General features: G+C 47.3%; 1 protein-coding gene across 1 annotated transcript in view; it reads left to right on the top strand.

Moving 5' to 3' along the window:
* The first annotated feature begins 8080 nt into the window (after positions 1 to 8080).
* Positions 8081 to 22505, top strand: part of tmem181 (transmembrane protein 181) — a 174387-nt gene continuing 159962 nt past the window's right edge. The window contains exon 1 of the mRNA XM_070889710.1: positions 8081 to 8223. Coding sequence (XP_070745811.1) covers positions 8093 to 8223 — 131 coding nt within the window. The 5' untranslated portion in view covers positions 8081 to 8092. The remainder of the gene's footprint in view (positions 8224 to 22505) is intronic.

The raw sequence follows: 22505 nt of genomic DNA, 5'->3' as shown, positions 1-22505 counted from the left end.
GTAACATTGCCCGCCTCCGCCCCTGCCTCAACTATTCTGCTGCTGAAACCCTCATTCATGCCTATGTTACCTCTAGACTTGACTACTCCAACTCACTCCTGGCCAGCCTCCCACATTCTACACTACGTAAACTTGAGGTCATCCAAAATTCAGCAGCTTGTGTACTAACTCGTACCAAGTCACGATTATCCATCAACCCTGTGCTTTCTGATCTACATTGGCTCCCGGTTAATCAACGCCTCGATTTCAAAATTTTCATCCCTGTTTACAAATCACTCCATGGCCTTGCCCATTCCTATCACTAATCTTTTTCAGCCTCACAACCCCACAAATGTCTGCACTCCTCAAATTCTGGCCTCTTGAACATCCCTCATTATAACTGCTCAACCATCGGTGACCGTGCCTTCAGCTATTTGGGCCCTAAGCTCTGGAACTCCCTCCCTAAACCTCTCCACCTCTCTACCTATCTTTCCTCCTTCAGGACGCTCCTTAAAACCTACCTCTTTAACCAAGCTTTTGGTCATCTGCCTTAATTTCTTCTTTTGTGGCTCGGTGTCAAATTTATCTGTTTTGTCTTGTAACACTATTGTGAAGTGCCTTGGGATGTTTTACTACATTAAAGGCGCTATATAAATAAAAGTTGTTTATTATTAATGTGCTTTGAGATGTCCGGTGGTCATGAAAGGTGCTATATAAATGCAAGTTTTTTCTTTTTATTTTAAATGTAATCCTTCTGATAGGTACCAGTATGTTTCACTTCATCCTGATTGTTTCATAAAAAGGTTAGTTTCTCTATGGAGCACGTGTCCGTGCCTTGCTTTAAATGTTTTCTCACTTCCAAGAAACTGAGCATGTCTGAGACCTGTTCTTCAGTGCATCTTCACCATGCATTTCTGCAAGCTAGTTGCCTCATATAATGAATCACATTTGCACACGTACACTGGTATTCCAATATCATGCCACATATGACATCCGACACAAGCCATTCTTGGGCTTTCAGGTTATCTAGCAACAGATCGTGGACGGAGGGTGTCTGGATAATTTTGCTCAACCCTCCCTGCATGGTCCCGATATCTTGGGTAATGGCCAGATGGCCAGGCTATCAAATGCAGTTTTCTTGGGCAAGGACACAAACTTCTCCAAGAGAAAAACTATCAATTAGCTATTCACATCTATACTTCCCTGACATTTACTAGAATGTATCTTGTGCCCAGGTTGATATTGTTTGCTGAATTGTGCCCAGGTGACTTATTTCAATTCACCTAAGAAAATGATTTTAGAAAAAAATCCCATTTGGTGTAATTTTCCAGTTTATATTTTAAATCCTCACTCATTTCCTCTCATTCAATTTTATGTAATAATTAGCATTTCATCTCATTCATGAACCCTGAAGGAGCTTTACCGTCCAATTCAATATTATCATAGAAAACATAGATTAAACCTAATCCAAGTTGTTAACTTATTTTGTTTATTTATTTTACTTATCCGAAGCTCTTCTTGAACCTTTTATTTCCCAAAAGAATCCGCTATATTGTGCCTGAGTCCATCTTATAATTTCAAAATTATCTCAAATCCTAAGAACTGGCAGGGCTCATCAATGTTCAATTTTATTTTCCCCCAAATTTTCTTTCTTGGACAGGAGTCACCAAGACTGCAATCCTATATTTTCTTTCAATGAAAATTGGATTATCCCCTTAAACGTCAGGTAAATTTTCCCTTCTCAAGTGCTTACAAACAGCAACTCATATCAATTTATCTTATGGTGACACAAGAATGTAAGAAATAGGAGCTGGAGTAGGCCATTTGTTCCTTTGAGCCTGCTCCGGCATTCAACAAGGTCATGACTAATCTTCTGCCTCAATTCTATCTTCCTACATTATCCCCATTTCCCTTAGTTCCCCAAAATTTGTACTCCATAACTGAGTATCCACAGCTCCCCGGGGTGGAGAATTACAAAAATTCACAACCCTTTGAGGGAAGAAATTTCTCCTTCTCAATCCAAAATGCCGACTCTTTATTCTGAGACTGTGACCCCCATGTTCTAGATTCCCCAGCCAGGGGAAACATTTTCTCAGCATTAACCCTGTCAAGCCCATTAAGAATTTTATATGTTTCAATTAGATCATCTCTCATTCTTCTAAACTCTAGAGAATATAGGCCTAGTCTACTCAATCTCTTCTCATGGGGCAATCCCCTCATCTCAGGAACCAGTCTAGTGAACCTTTGTTGCATCCCCTCCAAGACAAGTATGTCTTTCCTTAGGTAAGGACACCAGAACTGTACACAGTATTCCAGGTTTGGCCTCACCAATGTCCTATATAATTGTAGTAAGACTTCTTTACTTTTATACGCTAATCCCTTTGTAACAAAAGCTAACATACCATTTGTTTTCCGAATTGCTTGCTCTTTCAGCATGTTAATTTTCTGTGATTCATGTACAGGACACCCAGGTCCCTCTGAATGCAAACATTTCTGTCTCTCACTATTCAAAAAATATTCTGCTTTTTTGTTTCACCTGCTAAAATGGATAACTTCACACTTCCCCACATTGTATTCCATATGACATGTTCTTGCCCACTCAGTCAACCTGTCTATATCTTTCTGCAGCCTCTTTGCATCCTCCTCACAGCTTACTTTCCCACCTAACTTTGTATTATCAGCAAACTTGAATTATGTTACACTCAGTCCCTTCATCTAAGTCATTAATATAGATTGTAAATGGCTGAGGACTAAGCACTGATACTTGTGGTACCCTGGTACGGTCGTATAGTGGTTATGTTACTGGACTAGTAATCTAGAGGCCTGGACTAATGCATTGGAGACATGAGTTAAAATCCCACCATGGCAGCTGGGGAATTTAAATTCTGTTAATTAAATAAATCTGGAGTAAAAAGGTAGTATCAGTAATGGTGACCATGACATCACTGGATTGTCATAAGAGCCCATCTTGTTCACTAATATCCTTTAGGGGAGGAAATCTGCTGTCCTTACTTGGTCTATATGTGACTCCAGACCCAGAGCAACGTGATTGACTATTAACTGCCCTCTCAAATGGCCTACCAAGCCACTCCGTTGTATCAAACCACTATGAAAAACAACAATAAGAATAAAACTGGACGGACCAACAAGTATTGACCGAGGCACCGGATTCGGACACTACAAAGGTATACCCAGTTCAGTCGACCCTGTAAAGTCCTTCTCACTAACATCTGGGGACTTGTGCCAAAATTGGGAAAAACTGTCCCATATAGTCAAACTCACAATTATACCTTTCAGCCAACGTCCTATACCTTTCAGCCAACGTCCCAGACTCCTGTATGTCCTATCCAATCAGCATGACTGATCCAACAGTGGTGGTGCCACAGCGGTATATGGTCAGGAGGGAGTGACCCTGGGAGTCCTCAACTGGACCCCATGAAGTCTCATGGCATTAGATCAAACATAGACAAGGAAACCTTCTGCTGATTACCATCTACAGCCCTCCCTCAGCTGATAAATCAGTACTTCCCCATGCTGACTTGGAAGATGCACTGAGGGTAGCAAGGGCACAAAATATACTCTAGCTGGGGGACTTCAGTGTCCATCACCAAGAGTGGCTTGTAGCACTACTGCTGACTGAGACCTGAAGGATACAGCTACCAGTCTGGGCCTGCAATAACTTGAGGGTAAAACCTTATCAGATGCATCTGTCCATGATAGTATTGGTAGGAGTGACCACCGCACAGTCATATGGAGATGAAGTCCTGTCTACACACTGAGGATACTCTCCATTGTGTTGTGTGGCACAACCACCGTGCTAAATCGATTAGATTCAGAACAGATCTAGCAGCTCAAAACTGGGCATCCATGAGGCACTGTCGGCTATCAGCAGCAGCTAAATCGTATTTCACCGCAATCTGAAACCTCATGGCCCGGCATATTCATCACTCTACCACTACCCCACTAACATCAAGCCAGAGGATCAACCCTGGTTCAATGAGAAGTGTAGAACAGCAAGCCAGGAGCAGTACCAGAACATGAGCTGCCAACCTGGAGAAGCTGCAACACATGCATGCTACAGACAGAGCAAGTCGTTCCTACAACCAATGGATCAGATCAAAGCAAAACTCTGCAGTTCTGCCACATCCAGTCATGAATGGTGGTGGACAATTAATCAACTAACGGGAGGTCGAGGCTCCAAGAACATCCCCATTCTCAATGATGGCGGAGTCCAGCACATGAATGCAAAAGACAAGGCTGATATGTTTGCCACCATCTTCAGCCAGAAGTGCCGAGTGGATGATTCATATCGGCCTCGTCCTGAGGTCCCAACCATCATAGAAGCCCATCTTCAGCCAATTTGATTCAATCTATGTGATATCAAGAAATGGTTGAGCGTACTGCATACAGCAAAGGCTATGGGCCCTGACAACATCCCGGATGTTGTGATGAAGATTTGTGTTCCAGAATTAGCTGCGCCTCTAGCCAAGCTGTTCCAGTACAGCTAGAACACTGGCATCTACCCGACAAAAAGCAGGACGAATCCAATCCGGCCAATTACCGCCCCATCAGTCTACTCTAAATCATCAGCAAAGTGATGGATGGTGTCATCGACAGTGCTATCAAGCGGCACTTAATCAGCAATAACCTGCTCACCGATGCTCAGTTTGGGTTCTGCCATGTAGCAGTACCTGGACAACATTCAGGCTTGGGCTGATATGTAGCAAGTAACATTCGCGCCACACAATAGCCATCTCAAACAAGAGAAAGTCTAACCAACTCCCCATGACATTTAATGGCATTACCATCGTCAAATCCTCCACCATCAACTTCCTGTGGGTCAACTTAACTGAACCAGTCACAAGAAGACTGTGGCTACAAGAGCACGTCAGGGGCTGGGTATTCTGCGGCGAGAGTCTCACCTCCTGACTCCCCAAAGCCCTTCCACCATCTTTAAGGCCCAAGTCAGGAGTGTGATGGAATACTCTCCACTTGCCTGGAAGAGTCATCATCATCATCATAGGCAGTCCCTCGAAATCGAGGAAGACTTGTTTCCACTCCAAAAGTGAGTTCTTAGGTGACTAATTAGTCCAAAATGAGAATTACAGTCTCTGTCACAGGTGGAACAGTCATTGAAGGAAAGGGTGGGTCTGGTTTACCTGTGCTTGCTTTCTGCATGCTCTCAGCGACGAGACTCGAGGTGCTCAGTGCTCTCCCAGATGCTCTTCCTCCACTTAGGGCGGTCTTTGGCCAGGGACTCCCAGGTGTCGGTGGGGATGTTGCATTTTATCAAGGAGGCTTTGAGGTTGTCCTTGAAACGTTTCCTCTGCCCACCTGGGGCTCGCTTGCAGTGTAGGAGTTCCGAGTAGAGCGCTTGCTTTGGGAGTCTTGTGTCGGGGATACGAACAATGTGGCCCGCCCAACGGAGCTGGTTGAGTGCAGCTCCAACAACATTCAAGAAGTTCAACACCATCACGGTTAAAGCATCCCACTTGATTGGCATCCCATCCACCACGTTAAACATTCACTCTCTCCACCACCAGCGCAGCATGTCTGCAGTGTGTACCGTCCACAAGATGCACTGCAGCAACTCGCCAAGGCTTCTTCGACAGCATCTCCCAAACCTGCGACCTCTACCACTTAGAAGGACAAGGGCAACAGGTGCATGGAAACGCCATCACTTCCAATTTCCTCTTTGTAATGTATTTGCTTCGTGGGTTCTTTGCTTTAGAATTCATACCAACACATTACTATTAAGAACTAGTTGGTTTATTAACAAAGATTTAACAAGCACACTGCACATTACCAGTTCATCCACTAGGCTCACAACGGCATACCTCATCGTGGATGACATAGACCCAACTGACTGGGGTCTTATTGAGTCTTGTAAACATCATGTGACTGGCTAAGCCACTCACAATGTAACAGCCCTATAAACCTGTGAGCATCCTCACAGGTGCATGCATTACACCCTCCAAGACACACACCATCCTGACTCGGAAATATATTGTGTTCCTTCATTGTTGCTGGGTCAAAATCTGTAACAGCACTGTGGGAGTACCTTCACCACAGGGACTGCTGCGGTTCCAGAACGCAGCTCACCACTACCTTCTCAAGGGCAGTTAACGATGGGCAATAAATGCTGGCCCTGTCAGCGATGCATGAATGAATAATTTTTTTAAAACTTCAATTTAGGTAAGTGTGAGGTGGTACATTTTGTTAGGACGAAAAGGAGGTCACATACTCCTTGGTAAAGAAGTGTCTAAATGGGGTGGAGAGGGATCTGGGGGTACAGATACACAAATCACTAAAAGTAGTGACGCAGGTTAATAAGGCCACTTTAAAAAAAGCAAACAAAGCACTGGGAAAGCAGAGAATTTCTGTTAAACTTGTATAGAACCTTAGTTCAACCACCCTTTGAGTGCTGTGAACAATTCTGGTCGCAAAAAAGATTTACTGAGATGATACCACAACTGAGAGGTTATATCTATCAAGAAAGATTGAACAGGCTGGGGCTCTTTCTCTGGAAAAGAGAAGATTGAAGGTGCCTTGATAGAGATCTGATTATGAAAGTGGTTGATAGAGTAGACGTAGAGAGGATGTTTCCACTTGCGAAGGAGATCAGAATTAGGGGCCTCAAAGAGTGGTTAGAATGTGGAACTTGTTATCCTAAGGAGTAGTTGAGGCGAAAAACATAGATGCATTTGAGGAGAAGCTAGATAAATGCATGAGGGAGAAAGAAATAGAGGAATATGTTGAAGGGTTAGCTGAAGAAGGGTGGGAGGAGGCTCATGTGGAGCATAAACACTGGCATGGACCTGTTGTGGAATATTTCAAAATAATCTACACAAGTCTGACATCGAGAGTTCAAACAGTCTTTAATTGCACGTGTGGGGAGACAACTTGCTTTCTGTCCTTCGCCAAGTCTCTCCAAATTGATACAGAAATTTACAGATATTTATACTCATAAATGATACATTGTACAATATCCCCACCTATTTTCTAGATTACATCATTCGTCTTAATTCCTGTTTCCTCCCAGATGTTCACCTTAGTTTCGATAACAGTTAGACAGTCGGTGGTTGCAGTCAGCATTATATAACACTTAAACAGTCACTTTGTAAACCGTTGTGGTCAGCAGTTAGTCTGACCTATGACATACATTGTTGCAACTGATTTACTACTGGCAGTTGGGGTCAGCAGATTTAGCTTAATCACATTTTGCTTTACCTTGTCTATTGTTTTACCACTCATGCTGTTGTCCAAGATATCCTTGGTTTTCCTGCCACATAATCTATTCCCAGGTTCCCCTTTCAGACCTATTGGGCTGAATGGCCTGTTTGGGTGCAACTTTGCAATAAACTTTGCAATAGTATGTATTGGTGTTGTATTCTACCAAATAATTCATTGCACACCTCCCACTGTTCATCTGTAGTTTTATCCATTAATAGGTCTGACCAGTTTGCTGCGATCAATTTCTGCCTCATTCCTTCAAAGTCTTACCTAAATTAAAAATCTTAGTTTGTGATTTACTTTTCCTCTCAAACCTAATGCGGCAGTGAGTTTTACTCTGAGTAAAGAAAGCTTTATTCCAAAGCTTCTGATCTCTGTGTATCCCTAATGATTAGGCTGCTGCTACACCTATAAATAATTACATTCAAATGTGGAGGGTTGATTTCAGATGTAAGATCTTTTCAGTGAGACTGAGTTCTGTGAGCCAGGTGTATCTGATGGTGAAGCTCGTCTGTGGGTGATGAATTCATACTTGCAGTTTGAATGCTGCCTCTTTGAAAGTGTATTGAAGTGATGCTTTTGGACAGGCTGTGAGATGGAGAGGGTTAACGTGCCCACTCACTGTATATATCTCCGTGCTGCTGATTTGCAGTCAGCATCTCACTGACGCACAGATGGCTCTGTATGTTTTACTGACAAATAATTTCCTCATTATCTCCGAACAAAGGGGCAGCTGATCTGCTTTCAACACCAAGCATGAAAACGATGTTTACTCGCATTACTAAAGCAAATAGCAGATTCTGACGATTGTGTACTCACTGTTTCCAGAGGTACTCATTATTGAAAGGGGACTACTGCCGCATTGGAACGCTAGCAAGCCATGGATTCAGAATACCCTTCCTTTGAAAATCCTCTCTACACAGAAATAAAATATTTCTACAGGAAGGTGAAAGGAGCTTTCATGGATTTAAAGGAAGACCTCACTCCCTACAAAGATGATCGATATTATAGGTAGGAGATGTCCTTTCCTTAGCTACCACTACAGTTAGCTATATAGTGCACTATGGATGGGCACTGTCTTTTATCTTGAGATTTTAAAAATTAGTCTTCAATGAATGTAATCATTTCTGATGTATTTCAAATCAGTATTGATTAATGCAGGAAAATATTTCCCTGAGCGATATTTATATTTAATCTCACCTTTAAGATTCCACTTAGAGATCAGTAACGAACTGTGTCTCTAAATCGGACAGTAACATGTTCATACAAAGGGTGAAGAAAATTCCAGCAGTTTCCACCCACTTCATCACATACACATCTTTTGAAATGGCTGTTGTGTTTATTGCATGAGTAATGGATTAAGATTTAGGTTGAGAGCTGGCCTCGATTTCACAGCAATTAGCAGTGACGGAACCTGCACCAGTTAATCCTTGCCTTCTGGTAGAATCTACAGTGACTAAAATGATTAGGTTGCATATATTCAAGAGCACAGCAGCAGAGAATCCAAGCAAAAAAAATTCTGCATTTAGGTGTAAAAGTCTAAATAAATCATAATGTTCATCCTTAACCAACTGCACCCCTTATCTCACCAAGCCCACTGTTCTGAATGCAGAGTTGTGTGTGTATGGAGTGGGCGAAGAGCTCTTCCCAAATATTCTGTTGAAGATATTGTTTTAATGACTGGGTTTCTGGTGGTTATTATAGGGCTGAGAAAAGAGCTGCAAAATGGTGGGTTTCTGAATTATTCATGAATTGGTGGATATGATACTGTTAATATATATTTAGGAGACACTTAAACAGATGGTTGAAAACTGATGTATACTCAAAAACCTAGACAGAGTCTTGGCAAGGGAGGTATATTGTTATATTAATTCAGTTCTTGCATATTTTCAGTATGTTTCTTTAGGTTTTATAGAGGGGTGAATGTGTTTGGAATGTTTGATATTCTGAAATACAGACTGAGAAAAAAAACTGAAGGAAAGGGTGCAATTAAAATGTTATTTGTTGCTCCAACACATTGAGACAGGTTTTGGATCCATTGGCCCCACTATTAACTTGGAGACGTGTTGGGAGCAGGGCTGGGTTCTGATAGCATTTGGGAAACCCGGAAGAAAGTTCAGCGTGTCTGTCAGTGGCTTTTTAACTCAGCCATCTCATTAGCATGTTATTTCCGGGTTTGGTGTCCAATGCGCAGTAGCGGGTGTGATGAAGACCCGCATGACGCACACTCAACTCCAGCATTTAAAGAGCAAATCCGAAGATGGTGATTGGAGTTGGAAAGAAGAGATGGTGAATTGTGACATTGGGTTCCAGACTTGCAAAGGCTGCGCCACAGTTCACTGATGCCTCGCTTGATGTGCTGTTGGGGTCAGTGAGGAGGCAGAGAGAGATACTCTTCCCTAGCAACGGGAGGAAGAAACTTGCTGCTGACACCAAGATGATGTGGCTGGATGCGGCCCAGGAAGTCAGCAACAGGAGCATAGTGCCACGCTCATGGATTCAGTGCAGAAAGTGCTTTAATGACTTAACCAGGTAAAGAAAGGTGAATCCAATTGCACATTCACCTACATTTTGCTCTGCACATCACCCTGTCCCCTCACTCTGCCTTATCAGGCCTACTCCATCACATCACTCCTCACCTACTTAGCTTGCACACGCACCCATCATTCTCTGTCTATGCACTTCCTCACATCCCCATCTATTCATCCACCACTGTCACTACCCTCTTCCTTATACAATTTCATGCCTCTCTCTGATGGCCACCCTCACCAAATGCACTGCATCCATCGGGTGAACACATGCATTACAGTCACTCATAGGCCTATCCTTTCCCTCATTGCAGGAGAAGAGAACGTGTAACACTAGGGAGAGGGAGGGTGGTCCTCCACAAATTTCCCAGATCACAAATGCAGAGGAGGAGATGCTGGAGATCAGATGAGTTTCGGCGCCCCTGACCGTTGGAGCTGGTGACTTCCCAGCTACCTGGTGACACAATTCAATATCAGCGACCTACATGTCATACAGCACTCAGTCATGTTGACTTGATTTTAACAGCCAGTGAAATATGATGATCATCATAATGATAAGTTGCAACATTCTTGCTTTGTGAGTACTAATTCGATGCGACCAGCTAGACAGATAGTTGCGTTTTCACCTGGTGACTCACACTTCACAAGTGAGCAAGAGCTGATGATTGTGGCAGGGACAGCAGCAGAAAGTCGGTGTCTGAGGGCATAGCCCTCTCCAAGCTCTGCTCAGCTGGGCACAGATGCTGTACCTCGGGGGTCATCCATGAAAAAGAGAATCATTTAAGCAGCAGCAGCAAAGACGCACTGCCAGGCCTTCCAAGCACATTGGGCACGATTGCAGAGAGAATGGAGGAGTCTGCTTCAAGCATGAGTGGGCTGATGTGCAGGGCATTGTTCTTCCCTGGACAGAGTGGCCGATTCCATGGAACATCAAATGCTGCAATCAAATGACTACAACTGTGCACACTCTGGATGCCAACATGTCTGCCACCATAAATAGGATGACTGATACCTTAGCCTTGGCCTTACAGCGCCGCACTGATCTGCACCAAAGTGCTCTCGAGCAGAGTGATAGCAGTGAAATGTGGCGAAAGGGGACATGGAAGTGGGGACTCCACTCAAAGCGTTTCCATTCTTGCCCGTTACCCACCCTGCCCAGTTAGTAGCTGACATGATGCCTTGTCTTTCAAGGGCCTGAATCTGCTCCTGCACAGTAGCAGTATTTGGTGAGGCACTAACGGGCTACAAAACCCGGAGGTCATTGGCCAAGAGCATATCAGCAGTCGGAGCAGGGATATGAACAGCCTGCCTCTACCTCTGGTCAAACCACAGGGATTGCACCACATTGGAACAGAAGGTAAAGGAAAGAGAAAGCTTTGTAGTTGCACAAGGCTATGTACATGGGTATATGAGAAAATGTAAATGTTTTAAGTTTCTGTTTTGTTCAGTCACATAAATTTTATTCTTTTGCATCACATCTTGCCCATTCTTGGTTGCTGGGTGGCAAGTCACATTTTAACTTGCTTGATGATGAATGGGAAGACGTGAATTGATGGGGACCAATGGAGGATGTGCAAGGGCTGATTGGTTGTTTGCAGGACTGCTTTGTGTCAGTGGCATTGGCGGGGTGGGAAGAGTAGCCATTGTATGTGCTTCTGACGTGGTCCACTGATGCAACCTAAGTGAACCTTGCATTAATAAGGGCATCCCGGGCAGCAGTATGAGTGCTGAGGGTTCATTGCCCTCATCACCTTCCTTCTCGTCCTCCTCGGAATCGTCTGAAGAATATCTGAGCTCTGCGCCTTGTTCCTTTTGCAGGTCCAAACCTCACAACGACCATTCTAGTGACTCTGGCTGGTGTGTACTGAAGGGCACCTCCAGATCTGTCCAGGCACCTGAAACGCATCTTCAGCATGCCATTGGTTTGTTCAATCACACATCTGGTGGTCATATGGCATTCATTGTAGTGCTGTTGGGCTTCGTTATTTGGGTTTCTGATGGGTGTCATCTACCAAATTTGAAGTGGGTATCCCTTGTCTCCTTGCAGCCACTCCTTAAGTGTGCTTGCAGGTCCGAAGACATCTGGGAGCTTGGATTGCTGCAAGACGAAAGCATCATGGCAACTCCCCAGGAATCTTGCGCATGTCTGCATATATATTTTTTTGTGGTTGCACACTAGCTGCACATTGATGGAGTGGAAGCCGTTGGGGTTGACGAATACTCCTGATTAATCTGGGGATGCCCTGATTGCCACGTGTGTGCAGTCGATGACACCCTGCACCTATGAAAAACCAAGCAGAGATGCAAACCCAAGTGCCCGCTCATTGGCGTCATCGCAGATGCATTTCACACAAATGCCAGCCCTGGCAAACAAGCCATCTTATGCATTAGTGGGCCGCTGTCTGAGAGATTTTGATATGTCCCAGCAGAGCCCTGGAAGGATCTGATGGTTAACAAGTTTAGAGCGGTGGTGACTTTGACAGACCACTGATATCCCAAGGCCCCCAGGTGCAGCAAGCACAGGTCTTTTAGGAGGCTGCAGAAGTCTGCCACCACCTGACGTGACACCCTGAGCCTCCTGAAACGCTGCTGTTCAGACATGTTCAGGAAACGCTTCCTATTGACTGTTGTGTTACATTACAAAAGTGACTACACTTCAAAAGTATTTCATTGACTGTAAAGCACCTTGGGTTGTCCTGAGGTCGTGAAAGGCGCTATATAAATGCAAGTCTTCTTTCCTACTAACTCTTTGGACATTGGCTCACCTCCTCCAGCTAAGCTATTAAAGCTAGCTGGCCTAGAGTTTTAAAATATATAAGATAGTTCCTTACTGCTACAGTGAGAACAAAGTTCATACTCTGTGTCTGAGAGATTTCTGTGTCCCTTTCTGTAAGTCTGTGAGTGAGATGCATCTTTCGTTTCTTTCCTTTTCCATTACCACCCCAATGCATCATCAATGATTTAGACGTCAATGTAGGAGGCATGGTTAAGAAGTTTGCAGATGATACGAAAATTGGCCCTATGGTTGATAGTGAGGCAGAAAGATATCCAGGGACTGGCCAGGTGGGCAGAAAAGTGGCAAATGGAATTCAATCCGGAGAAGTGTGAGGTAAAGTATTTGGGGAGGGCTAACAAGGCAAGGAAATGTACAATAAATAGTAGGATACTGAGAAGTGTAGAGGAACAAAGGGACCTTGGAATGCATGTCCCCAGATCCCTGAAGGTAGCAGGACAGGCAGATAAGATGGTTAAGGAGGCATACAAGATACTTTCCTGGAGGAAAAAAACTGCAGGGCTACGGGGAAAGAGCAGGGGAGTGGTACTAGCTGAAATGCTCTTGCAGAGAGCCGGCACAGGCCCGATGGGCCGAATGGCTTCCTTCTGTGCTGCAATCATTCTAAGATTCTATGATTAGTTGAGGCATAGAATTTAAGAGCAGGGAAGTTATACTCGAACTGTATAAAACACTAAATAAGCCACAGCTAGAGTACTGTGTACAGTTTTGGTCATCACATTACAGGGAAAATGTGATTGCTCTAGAAGGTACAGAGGAGAATTACAAGGATGTTGCCAGGGCTGGAGAATTTTGGCTATGAGGAAAGATTGGATAGGCTGAGGTTGTTTTGTTTGGAACAGAGGTGGCTAAGGGGAGACTTAATGGAGGTGTATAAAATTCTGAGGGGCCTAGATAGAGTAGATAGGAAGGACTTATTTCCATTAGTAGAGAGATCAATAACCAAGGGGCATAGATTTAAACTAAGTGGTCGAAGGATCGGGGGTAGTTGAGAACCTTTTTCACCCAGAGGTTGATGGGGGTCTGGAACTCACTGCCTGCAAGGTAGTAGAGGCAGAAACCCTCATCACATTTAAAAAGTACTTGAAAATATGCAATTGAAGTGCCCGTAACCTACAGGGCTACCGACCAAGAGCTGGAGAGTGGGATTTGGCATAGAAAAGTATAAGATTCTGACGGGCTGGACAGGTTAGATATGGGAAGAATGTTCCCGATGTTGGGCAAGTCCAGAACTAGGGAACATAGTCTTAGGATAAGGGGTAGGCCATTTAGGACTGAGATGAGGAGAAACTTCTTCACTCAGAGAATTGTTAACCTGTGGAATTCCCTGCCGCAGAGAGTTGTTGATACCAGTTCATTGGATATATTCAAGAGGGAGTTAGATATGGCCCTTACGGCTAAGGGGATCAAGGGGTATGGAGAGAAAGCAGGAAAGGGGTACTGAGGGAATGATCAGCCATGATCTTATTGAATGGCGGTGCAGGCTCGAAGGGCCAGCTGGCCTACTCCTGCACCTATTTTCTATGTTTCTATCTCACAATCTCTTCTGACTCACAAGTGGCAGATGGTGTAAGCATGGAATTCTTACTTTCTCACCTCACCACAACCCAACCCTTGTCCCTTTTTTCATTTCAAATACCCAAGAACTGGAATCTTCCCAATCAGAGGAGGAAGAGGAGGAAAACACTGTCACTTGATCTTACACTAGCTAAGCAACTGACACTGCGTGTATTTTAGAGGCCAAGATAGAAGTGGGATCAGCATATAGTGAGACACTGGACATAAGTGCCAGGGCAGGGGGAAAGGATAGCGAGGCTGGAAAGCAAGGTTGCACACGAGTTCTGCTGCAGAGGAGTCAGCTGAGGATTTCGATGGGCCAGGCTACAGAAGAAGGCTAATGGATGTACATAACCAAATGTTTTGTGCAGTGGAAAGCCTGCGCACAATGTCATGGAGCAAAGAGGAGTCCAGCATTGCAGAGCTTTGTGCAGAGCTTGGAGCCCATCCATTCCAACATGGAACGGGTGGTCACTTCCATCAGCACACAATGATGTATCGTCTAATGATCGATGTCACAGCTTCCATTGCAGCACAAACAGCTTCCATTGCAACACAAACAACTTTCACCAAATGTCTGAGTGCTGTTGTGGATGTTAAGACTGCTACCTTGCAAGTTCAGACTGCAGCCATCATGACTCTGGCTACCACTTTTCAAAGGGGCTTCCAGGGCATCACAGCACTCCATCAATTTGTTCTCCAGTAGATCGTTAGGATTGCTGAGGCACTGACCCAGGAGAGTGACAGTGGCTCCATGGAACATGATCCTGCTGTCCTCTCTCAGGATGACAGAACTCCTGCTCCCATCCTTGCCACTTTGCCAGTGCCCTGGCTGCTGCCTGGCAGATGGTCCAGTCTGAAGTCGGGCCCTCTAGGCACAGAGCTGCTCGAGGTCGCCGTCCAAGGCCATCTGCAGTCACCTCAATTGAAGGTCAGCAGCCTTCCACCACCAATGCTTCGACCACTGAGGAAGCACTTCATATGAGCACTTGGATAGGCAAAGGCACATGGAAGACAGACATTAAGGGACCGATGGTGAATGGGGAGGTTTGGTTGAGGTTACTGATATCACTCATGAATTATTTGATCATGTAGAGCCCAGACAGAAAGGTGCTGTCTACATTGTTGCCTCCCTTCCTCTTCCTGTTTCTCCACTTCCTGTTTCACTTCCTCCTCCTCTTCCTAGTACTCCTGCACATCAGCTTCACACCTGATAGGTGGTGGCAAAGGTTGTTCCCTCATAATGCGAGATGGTGCAGCATGCTACCACAAAATCTTGATACCTGCTCAGCTGAGTACTGCAGGGCTCTTCCAGAGCAGTTCAGGCAGTGGAAGTGTTGCTTGAGGACACCAGTGGTGTGCTCTATAATGTTTCTTGTGGAAACATGGCTCCCATTGTATGCCTACGTGGATTCTGGACTGGAGTCATGAGCCATGTCATGAGTGGATAACTCTTGTCACCTAGTAGCCAGCTGTGACTCGTATACCGGTAGCACAGAGGACTGTTGTAGAATGAAGGAATCGTGACTGCTGCCAGGATAACGAGCATTCACCTGCATGATGAGCTGCACGTGGTCGCACACTCGCTCCACATTGAGGGAGTGAAATCCCCTTTCGGTTCATGAAAATTATCAACTTCACAGGAGGCGCATGTATGGCAATGTGCGTGCAGTTATTTGCACCCTTCACCAGGGGGAAGCCTGCAGTCCGTGCAAACCCTCTATCTATTTGTCTCTGGCAAGAGGGAATGAGATGAAACTGTTTCTTTGTGTATAGAGAGCCTCAGTGATCTTCCTTATGCTGTAGTGCAAACTTCAAGATATTGCTTATATCTCCAGCAGCAGCCTTGAAGAGCCAGACACACAAAAGTTAAGAGCTGCGGTCACCTTGACAGCCACAGGCAGTGTTGTCCTTGCCCTGCTTTGAGTCTGCAGATTTCAGTCACTACCTCTTTTGTGAAGCGAAGAGGTCTCCTGCATTAGTTTTTGTTGAAAAGAAAGAAAGACTTGCATTTAAATGCGTCTTTCACGACCACTGGACTTCTCGGAGCACTTTACAGCCAATGGTGTGTAATCACTGTTGTAATGTGGCAGCCAATTTGTACACAAGCAAGCACCCACAAACAGCAATGCGATAATGACCAGATAATCTGTTTTTGTTATGTTGATTGAGGGATAAATATTGGCCAGGACACTGGGGATAACTCCCCTGCACTGCTTCGAAATAGTGCCATGGGATCTTTTACATCCACCTGAGAGAGCAGATGGGGCCTCAGTTTAAGGTCACAACTGAAAGACAGCACCTCCGACACTGCAGCACTCCCTCAGCACTGCACTGGAGTGTTAGCCTAGATATTTTTATGCTCAAGTCCCTGGAGTGGGACTTGAACCCACAACCTTCTGACTCAGAGGCAAGTGTGCTACCCACTGAGCCACAGCTGACACTATGAAGTGGAAATAAGAGAATTGCTCCCTAAAGACTATCTGCGGATATGGCCTCCTGCTGATGACACCCAGTTCTACCTCACGACCACTGATCTCGACCCCTCCTCGTTCTCTAAATTGTCAGACTACTTGTGCGACATCCAATTCTGGATGAGTAGAAATTTTCTCCAATTGACTATTGGGAAGACTGAAACCATTGTTTTTGGTCCCAGCCACAAACTCTGTTCCCTAGCCACTGATTCCATCCCTCACCCCAACTTCGGTCTGAGACTGAAGCAGACTGTTCGCAACCTTGGTGTTACATTTGACCCTGGAAATGAACTTTCAACCACATATCCACAGCATAACTAAGACCACCTATTTCTACCTCCATAACATCGCCCGTCTCCACCCTTACCTCAGCTCATCCGCTGCTGAAGCCCTTATCCATGCCTTTGTTATCTCTAGACTTGACTGTTCCAAAGTACTCCTGGCTGGCTTCCCACGTTCTACCCTACGTAAACTAGAGTTGATCCAAAACACAGCTGTCCGTGTCCTAACTCGTGTCAAATCCCGCTCGCTCATCATTCCTGACATACACTGGCTCCCGGTTAAGCAACTCCTTGATTTCAAAATTCTTATCCTTGTTTTCAAATCCCTCCATGGCCTCACCCCTCCCTATCTCCTCCAGCCCCACAATCCCCCGAGATGTCTGCGCTCCCCTTGAACATCTCTGATTATAATTGCTCAACCATTGGTGGCTGTGCCTTCTGTTGCCTAGGCCCTAAGCTTTGGAATTCCCTGCCTAAACCTCTCCACCTCTCTTTTCTCCTTCAAGACACTCCTTAATACCTACCTGTCACCTGCTATAATTTATCTTTTTGCGTCTCGGTGTTAATTTAAAAAAAATCTCATAATACTCCTGTGAAGGTCCTTGGGACGTTTCACTACGTTAAAGGCGCTATATAAATACAAGTTGATGTTGTTGCTGAGGGCCCTTCCCTCCCCCCTCTTGTAGCAGCTTGTCTTGCTCTGCGTGGCCTCTCTTCATTCTCCCAGTCATGCTCAATTCCAAAAGGAAATCCTAACAGGTCATCCATGTCTGGAAGAAACTTGTTTTAGCACAAGCTTTTAAATGAACAGAAAAGTACTTCAGCACCAGCCTGCCCACTGGCTGTAGACTATTCAAACTTTCTCCAAGTATAGGAAAATGCCAATAACACGTACACTTGTACGAGCAGCCAGAAGAAATAATCCAGCAACTAACATGTAAGTAGTTCAAGATCCCTTTAAATAGTGCCAGTGGTGGGTACTTCATTACATTCATTGTGTTGAGCTGTGCAAGGTTAAGACAGGGTATTGGCTGGAGTGTGCAGTTGGAAGATGGCAGCACTAGCATCAAATTAGCACTGCACAATGATTCGCTGTTGGCACTCATTAGGTGCGCATACAGAAACCCCTTTACCAAGATGGCATCATGCGCACTTCCCATCGAAAGTATTAGGTGCCTGCATAGCGCCTAAAAAACTGGCACTATGCAGCCGAACTGAGCCCTCTTCAGCTTCACAAAGCATGATGTGAAGCACCTGATGGCAAATTTAGTTCCCCTGCCGAGGACTCTGAAGCTCGGAGTTTTCCCTTGGAGAGTTGACTCTGATTGGTGCGTTACTGCACCATGACTAACTTTTTAAGTACACAGCTGTACATAAAGAATACTTTTTTGTATTCATCGAGGTGCTAGATGTTAGCCCCAGGGCAAGGAATACTTCCCATTTCAGGCATATAGGAACATAAGAGCATAGGAACATTCAGCCCCTTGAGCCTGCTCTGCCATTCAATGAGATCATGGCTGATCTGTGACCTAACTCTATGGGCCCAAGTTTCGGGCCACGCCTAAAACGGCGCAGCCCGGACCTGGACGCCCGTTTTTCGCACCAGAAAGTGCGCCTAAAAAAAACTTACCTATTCTCCGGCTCCCTTCAGGTCTTCTGCAGCTGGGCGCGGCGTAGCACAAGCTGTAGGGGGCGGAGCCAGGTCCCTTCGCTGAAAACGGTGCCGGGACCTCTGCACATGCGCGCTACAGTGGGCGTGCATGTGCAGTAGCTCCAGGCGCCCAAAACTGTGGGAGGGGCCCGAAGCACGCAGTCCCTAGCCCTGGCCGAATGGCCTCACTGGGGCTGCGTGAATAAGGCTCCTCCCACCCGACTCGACACCCGCCCCCCCCCCCCCGGACCTCCGCGACTCTCTTTTCCCCCCCCCCCCCCCCCCCAGCTGGACCACCGCGACTCTTTCTCCCCCGCCGGACCAGCGCGACCCCCCCCCCCCCGAGACCCGACGCCACCTACCTGTAGATCCAGCCTGAGGTCTTGGGCCCGGCCGTTCAGCCTCCTTCTCTCCCTCCCCCTCTCTCTCTCCTTCCCTCCCCCCCTCCTCTCTCTTTCCCTCCCTCGCTCCTCCCCTCCCTCCCCTTCCCTCCTCCCCTTCCCTCCTACCCCCCTCCTCCCTCCTCCCTTCCCTCCCTCCTCTCTCCTTCCTTCCCTCCCTCCCTCCTCTCTCCTTCCTTCCCTCCCTCCCTCCTCTCTCCTTCCCTCCTCCCTCCCTCCTCTCTCCTTCCCTCCTCCCTCCCTCCCCTCCTCCCTCCCTCCTCTCTCCTTCCCTCCTCCCTCCCTCCTCTCTTCTTCCCTCCTCCCTCCCTCCTCCCTCCCTCCTCCCTCCCTCCTCTCTCCTTCCCTCCTCCCTCCCTCCTCTCCTTCCCTCCTCCCTCCCTCCCCTCCTCCCTCCCTCCTCTCTCCTTCCCTCCTCCCTCCCTCCTCTCTCCTTCCCTCCCTCCTCTCTCCTTCCCTCCTCCCTCCCTCCTCTCTCCTTCCCTCCCTCCTCTCTCCTTCCCTCCTCCCTCCCTCCTCTCTCCTTCCCTCCTCGCTCCCTCCCCTCCTCCCTCCCTCCTCTCTCCTTCCCTCCCTCCTGTCTCCTTCCCTCCTCCCTCCCTCCTCTCTCCTTCCTTCCTCCCTCCCTCCTCTCTCCTTCCCTCCACCCTCCCTCCTCTCTCCTTCCCTCCTCCCTCCCCCCTCTCTCCTTCCTTCCTCTCTCCATCCTCTCTCCTTCCCTCCTCCCTCCATCCTCTCTCCTTCCCTCCTCCCTCCATCCTCTCTCCTTCCCTCCTCCCTCCCTCCCCTCCTCCCTCCCTCCTCTCCTTCCCTCCTCCCTCCCTCCCTCCTCTCTCCTTCCCTCCTCCCTCCCCTCCTCCCTCCCTCCTCTCCTTCCCTCCTCCCTCCCTCCTCTCTCCTTCCCTCCTCCCTCCCTCCTCTCTCCTTCCCTCCTCCCTCCCTCCTCTCTCCTTCCCTCCTCCCTCCCTCCTCTCTCCTTCCCTCCTCCCTCCCTCCTCTCTCCTTCCCTCCTCCCTCCATCCTCTCTCCTTCCCTCCTCCCTCCATCCTCTCTCCTTCACTCCTCTCTCCTTCACTCCTCTCTCCTTCACTCCTCCCGCCCTCCTCTATCCTTCACTCCTCCCGCCCTCCTCTCTCCTTCCCTCCTCCCGCCCTCCTCTCTCCTTCCCTCCTCCCACCCTCCTCTCTCCTTTCCTCCTCCCGCCCTCTTCTCTCCTTCGCTCCTCAATCCATCCTCTCTCCTTCCCTCCACCCTCCATCCTTCCCTCCTCCCTCCTTCCTCTCTCCTTCCCTCCTCCCTCCCCCCTCCCTCCTCTCTCCTTCCCTCCTCCCTCCCTCCTCTCTCCTCTCTCCTTCCCTCCTCCCTCCATCCTCTCTCCTTCCCTCCTCCCTCCATCCTCTCTCATTCCCTCCTCCCTCCCTCCTCTCCTTCCCTCCTCCCTCCCTCCTCTCTCCTTCCCTCCTCCCTCCCTCCTCTCTCCTTCCCTCCTCTCTCCTTCCCTCCTCCCTCCCTCCTCTCTCCTTCCCTCCTCCCTCCATCCTCTCTCCTTCCCTCCTCCCTCCATCCTCTCTCCTTCACTCCTCTCTCCTTCACTCCTCTCTCCTTCACTCCTCTCTCCTTCACTCCTCTCTCCTTCACTCCTCTCTCCTTCACTCCTCTCTCCTTCACTCCTCTCTCCTTCACTCCTCCCGCCCTCCTCTCTCCTTCCCTCCTCCCGCCCTCCTCTCTCCTTCCCTCCTCCCACCTTCCTCTCTCCTTTCCTCCTCCCGCCCTCCTCTCTCCTTCCCTCCTCAATCCATCCTCCTTCCCTCCACCCTCCATCCTTCCCTCCTCCCTCCTTCCTCTCTCCTTCCATCCTCCCTCCCCCCTCCCTCCTCTCTCCTTCCCTCCTCCCTCCCTCCTCTCTCCTCTCTCCTTCCCTCCTCCCTCCATCCTCTCTCCTTCCTCCCTCCCTCCTCTCTCCTTCCCTCCTCCCTCCCTCCTCTCCTTCCCTCCTCCCTTCCCTCTCCTTCCCTCTTCCCTCCCCCCTCTCTCCTTCCCTCCTCCCTCCTCCCTCCCTCCTCTCTCCTTTCCTCTCTCCTTCCCTCCTCCCTCCCTCCTCTCTCCTTCCCTCCTCCCTCCCTCCTCTCTCCTTTCCTCATCCCTCCCTCTTCTCCTTCCCTTCTCCCTCCTTCCTCTCTCCTTCCCTCCTCCCTCCTTCCTCTCTCCTTCCCACCTCCTTCCCTCCTCTCTCCTTCCCTCCTCCCTCCCTCCTCTCTCCTTCCCTCCCTAAACCCCCCTCCCCCCACCCCCTTCTCCCCCTCCCAACCCCCCTTCCCCCCCCAACCCCCCTTCTCCCCCCCAACCCCCCTTCTCTCCACCTCCCTTCTCCCCCTCATCCCCCTCCCACCCCCCTCATCCCCCTCTCCTCCCCTGCTCCCCCTCTCCTCCCCTTCTCCCCCCACCCCCCTTCTCCCCACCATCCTCCTCCCCGCTCCCACCCACCTTCTCCCCCTCCCACCCCCCTTCTCCCCCTCCCCTCGCTGTCAGAAACACAGACACTGACAGACAGAGAGTGAGAGACACACACACAGACAGACAGACAGATAGAGACACTGACAGAGACACACTGCGGGGGGCCGTCCCAACAGGTGCTGCAGTCGGTAAGTAGAAAATGTTTTATTTATTGATTTTTTTAAAATTCTTTAAATTTTTTATAAATTTTTTTTGATTGATTTATTGGTTGATTTATTGATGTATTCATCATTTATTATTGATGATGGCTCTTTATTTGTAAAACTGAAGTGTTTAATGTTTGTAAACTTCCCTTTAAACCGCCTCCCCCCCCCCCATTCCCTACGCCTAATTTGTAACCTACGCCTGATTTTCTAAAGTGTAGACAAGGTTTTTTCGAACGTACAAAAATCTTCACTTACTCCATTCTAAGTTAGTTTGGAGTAAGTTTTCACTGCCGAAACTTTGAAAACAGGTGTAAGTGGCCGGGCCCGCCCCCTTTTGAAAAAGAAATTCTGTTCCAAAGTGAAACTGTTCTAACTGACTAGAACTGGAGCAAACTAAATGCTGAGAATTCAAATTTCTAAGATGCTCCATTCTAAACCAGTTGCTCCAAAAAAACAGGAGCAACTCAGGCCGAAACTTGGCCCCTATATACTGGCCTTTGGCCCATCTCCCTTAATACCTTAGGTTAACAGAAAACTATCAATCTCTGATTTAAAATTAACAATTGATCCAACATTAATTGCCATTTGCAGAAGAGATTTACAAACTTCTACCAACCTTTGTGTGTAGAAGTGTTTCCTAACTTCATTCTTGAAAGGTCTGGCTCTAATTTTTAGACTGTGCTCCTTGTCCCAAAATCCCCAACCAGTGGAAATATTTTCTCGATTTACCCTATATGTTCCCCTTAATATCTTGAAAACTTCGATCAGATCACCCCTTAATCTTCTAAATTCTAGAAAATACAACTGTAATTTGTGTAATCTCTCTTCGTAACTTAACCATTGAAATCTTGGTATAATTCTGGTAAACCTATGCTGCACTCCCTTCAAGGCCAATATATCCTCCCTAAGGTGTGGTGCCCAGAACTGCTCACAGTTCTCCAGGTGTG

The sequence above is a fragment of the Pristiophorus japonicus genome, chromosome 9 (assembly GCF_044704955.1).
Source record: "Pristiophorus japonicus isolate sPriJap1 chromosome 9, sPriJap1.hap1, whole genome shotgun sequence".
NCBI lineage: Eukaryota > Metazoa > Chordata > Chondrichthyes > Pristiophoridae > Pristiophorus > Pristiophorus japonicus.
The sequence above is the reverse complement of the archived record's forward strand: the minus strand, read 5'-3'. Positions and strand labels throughout refer to the sequence as shown.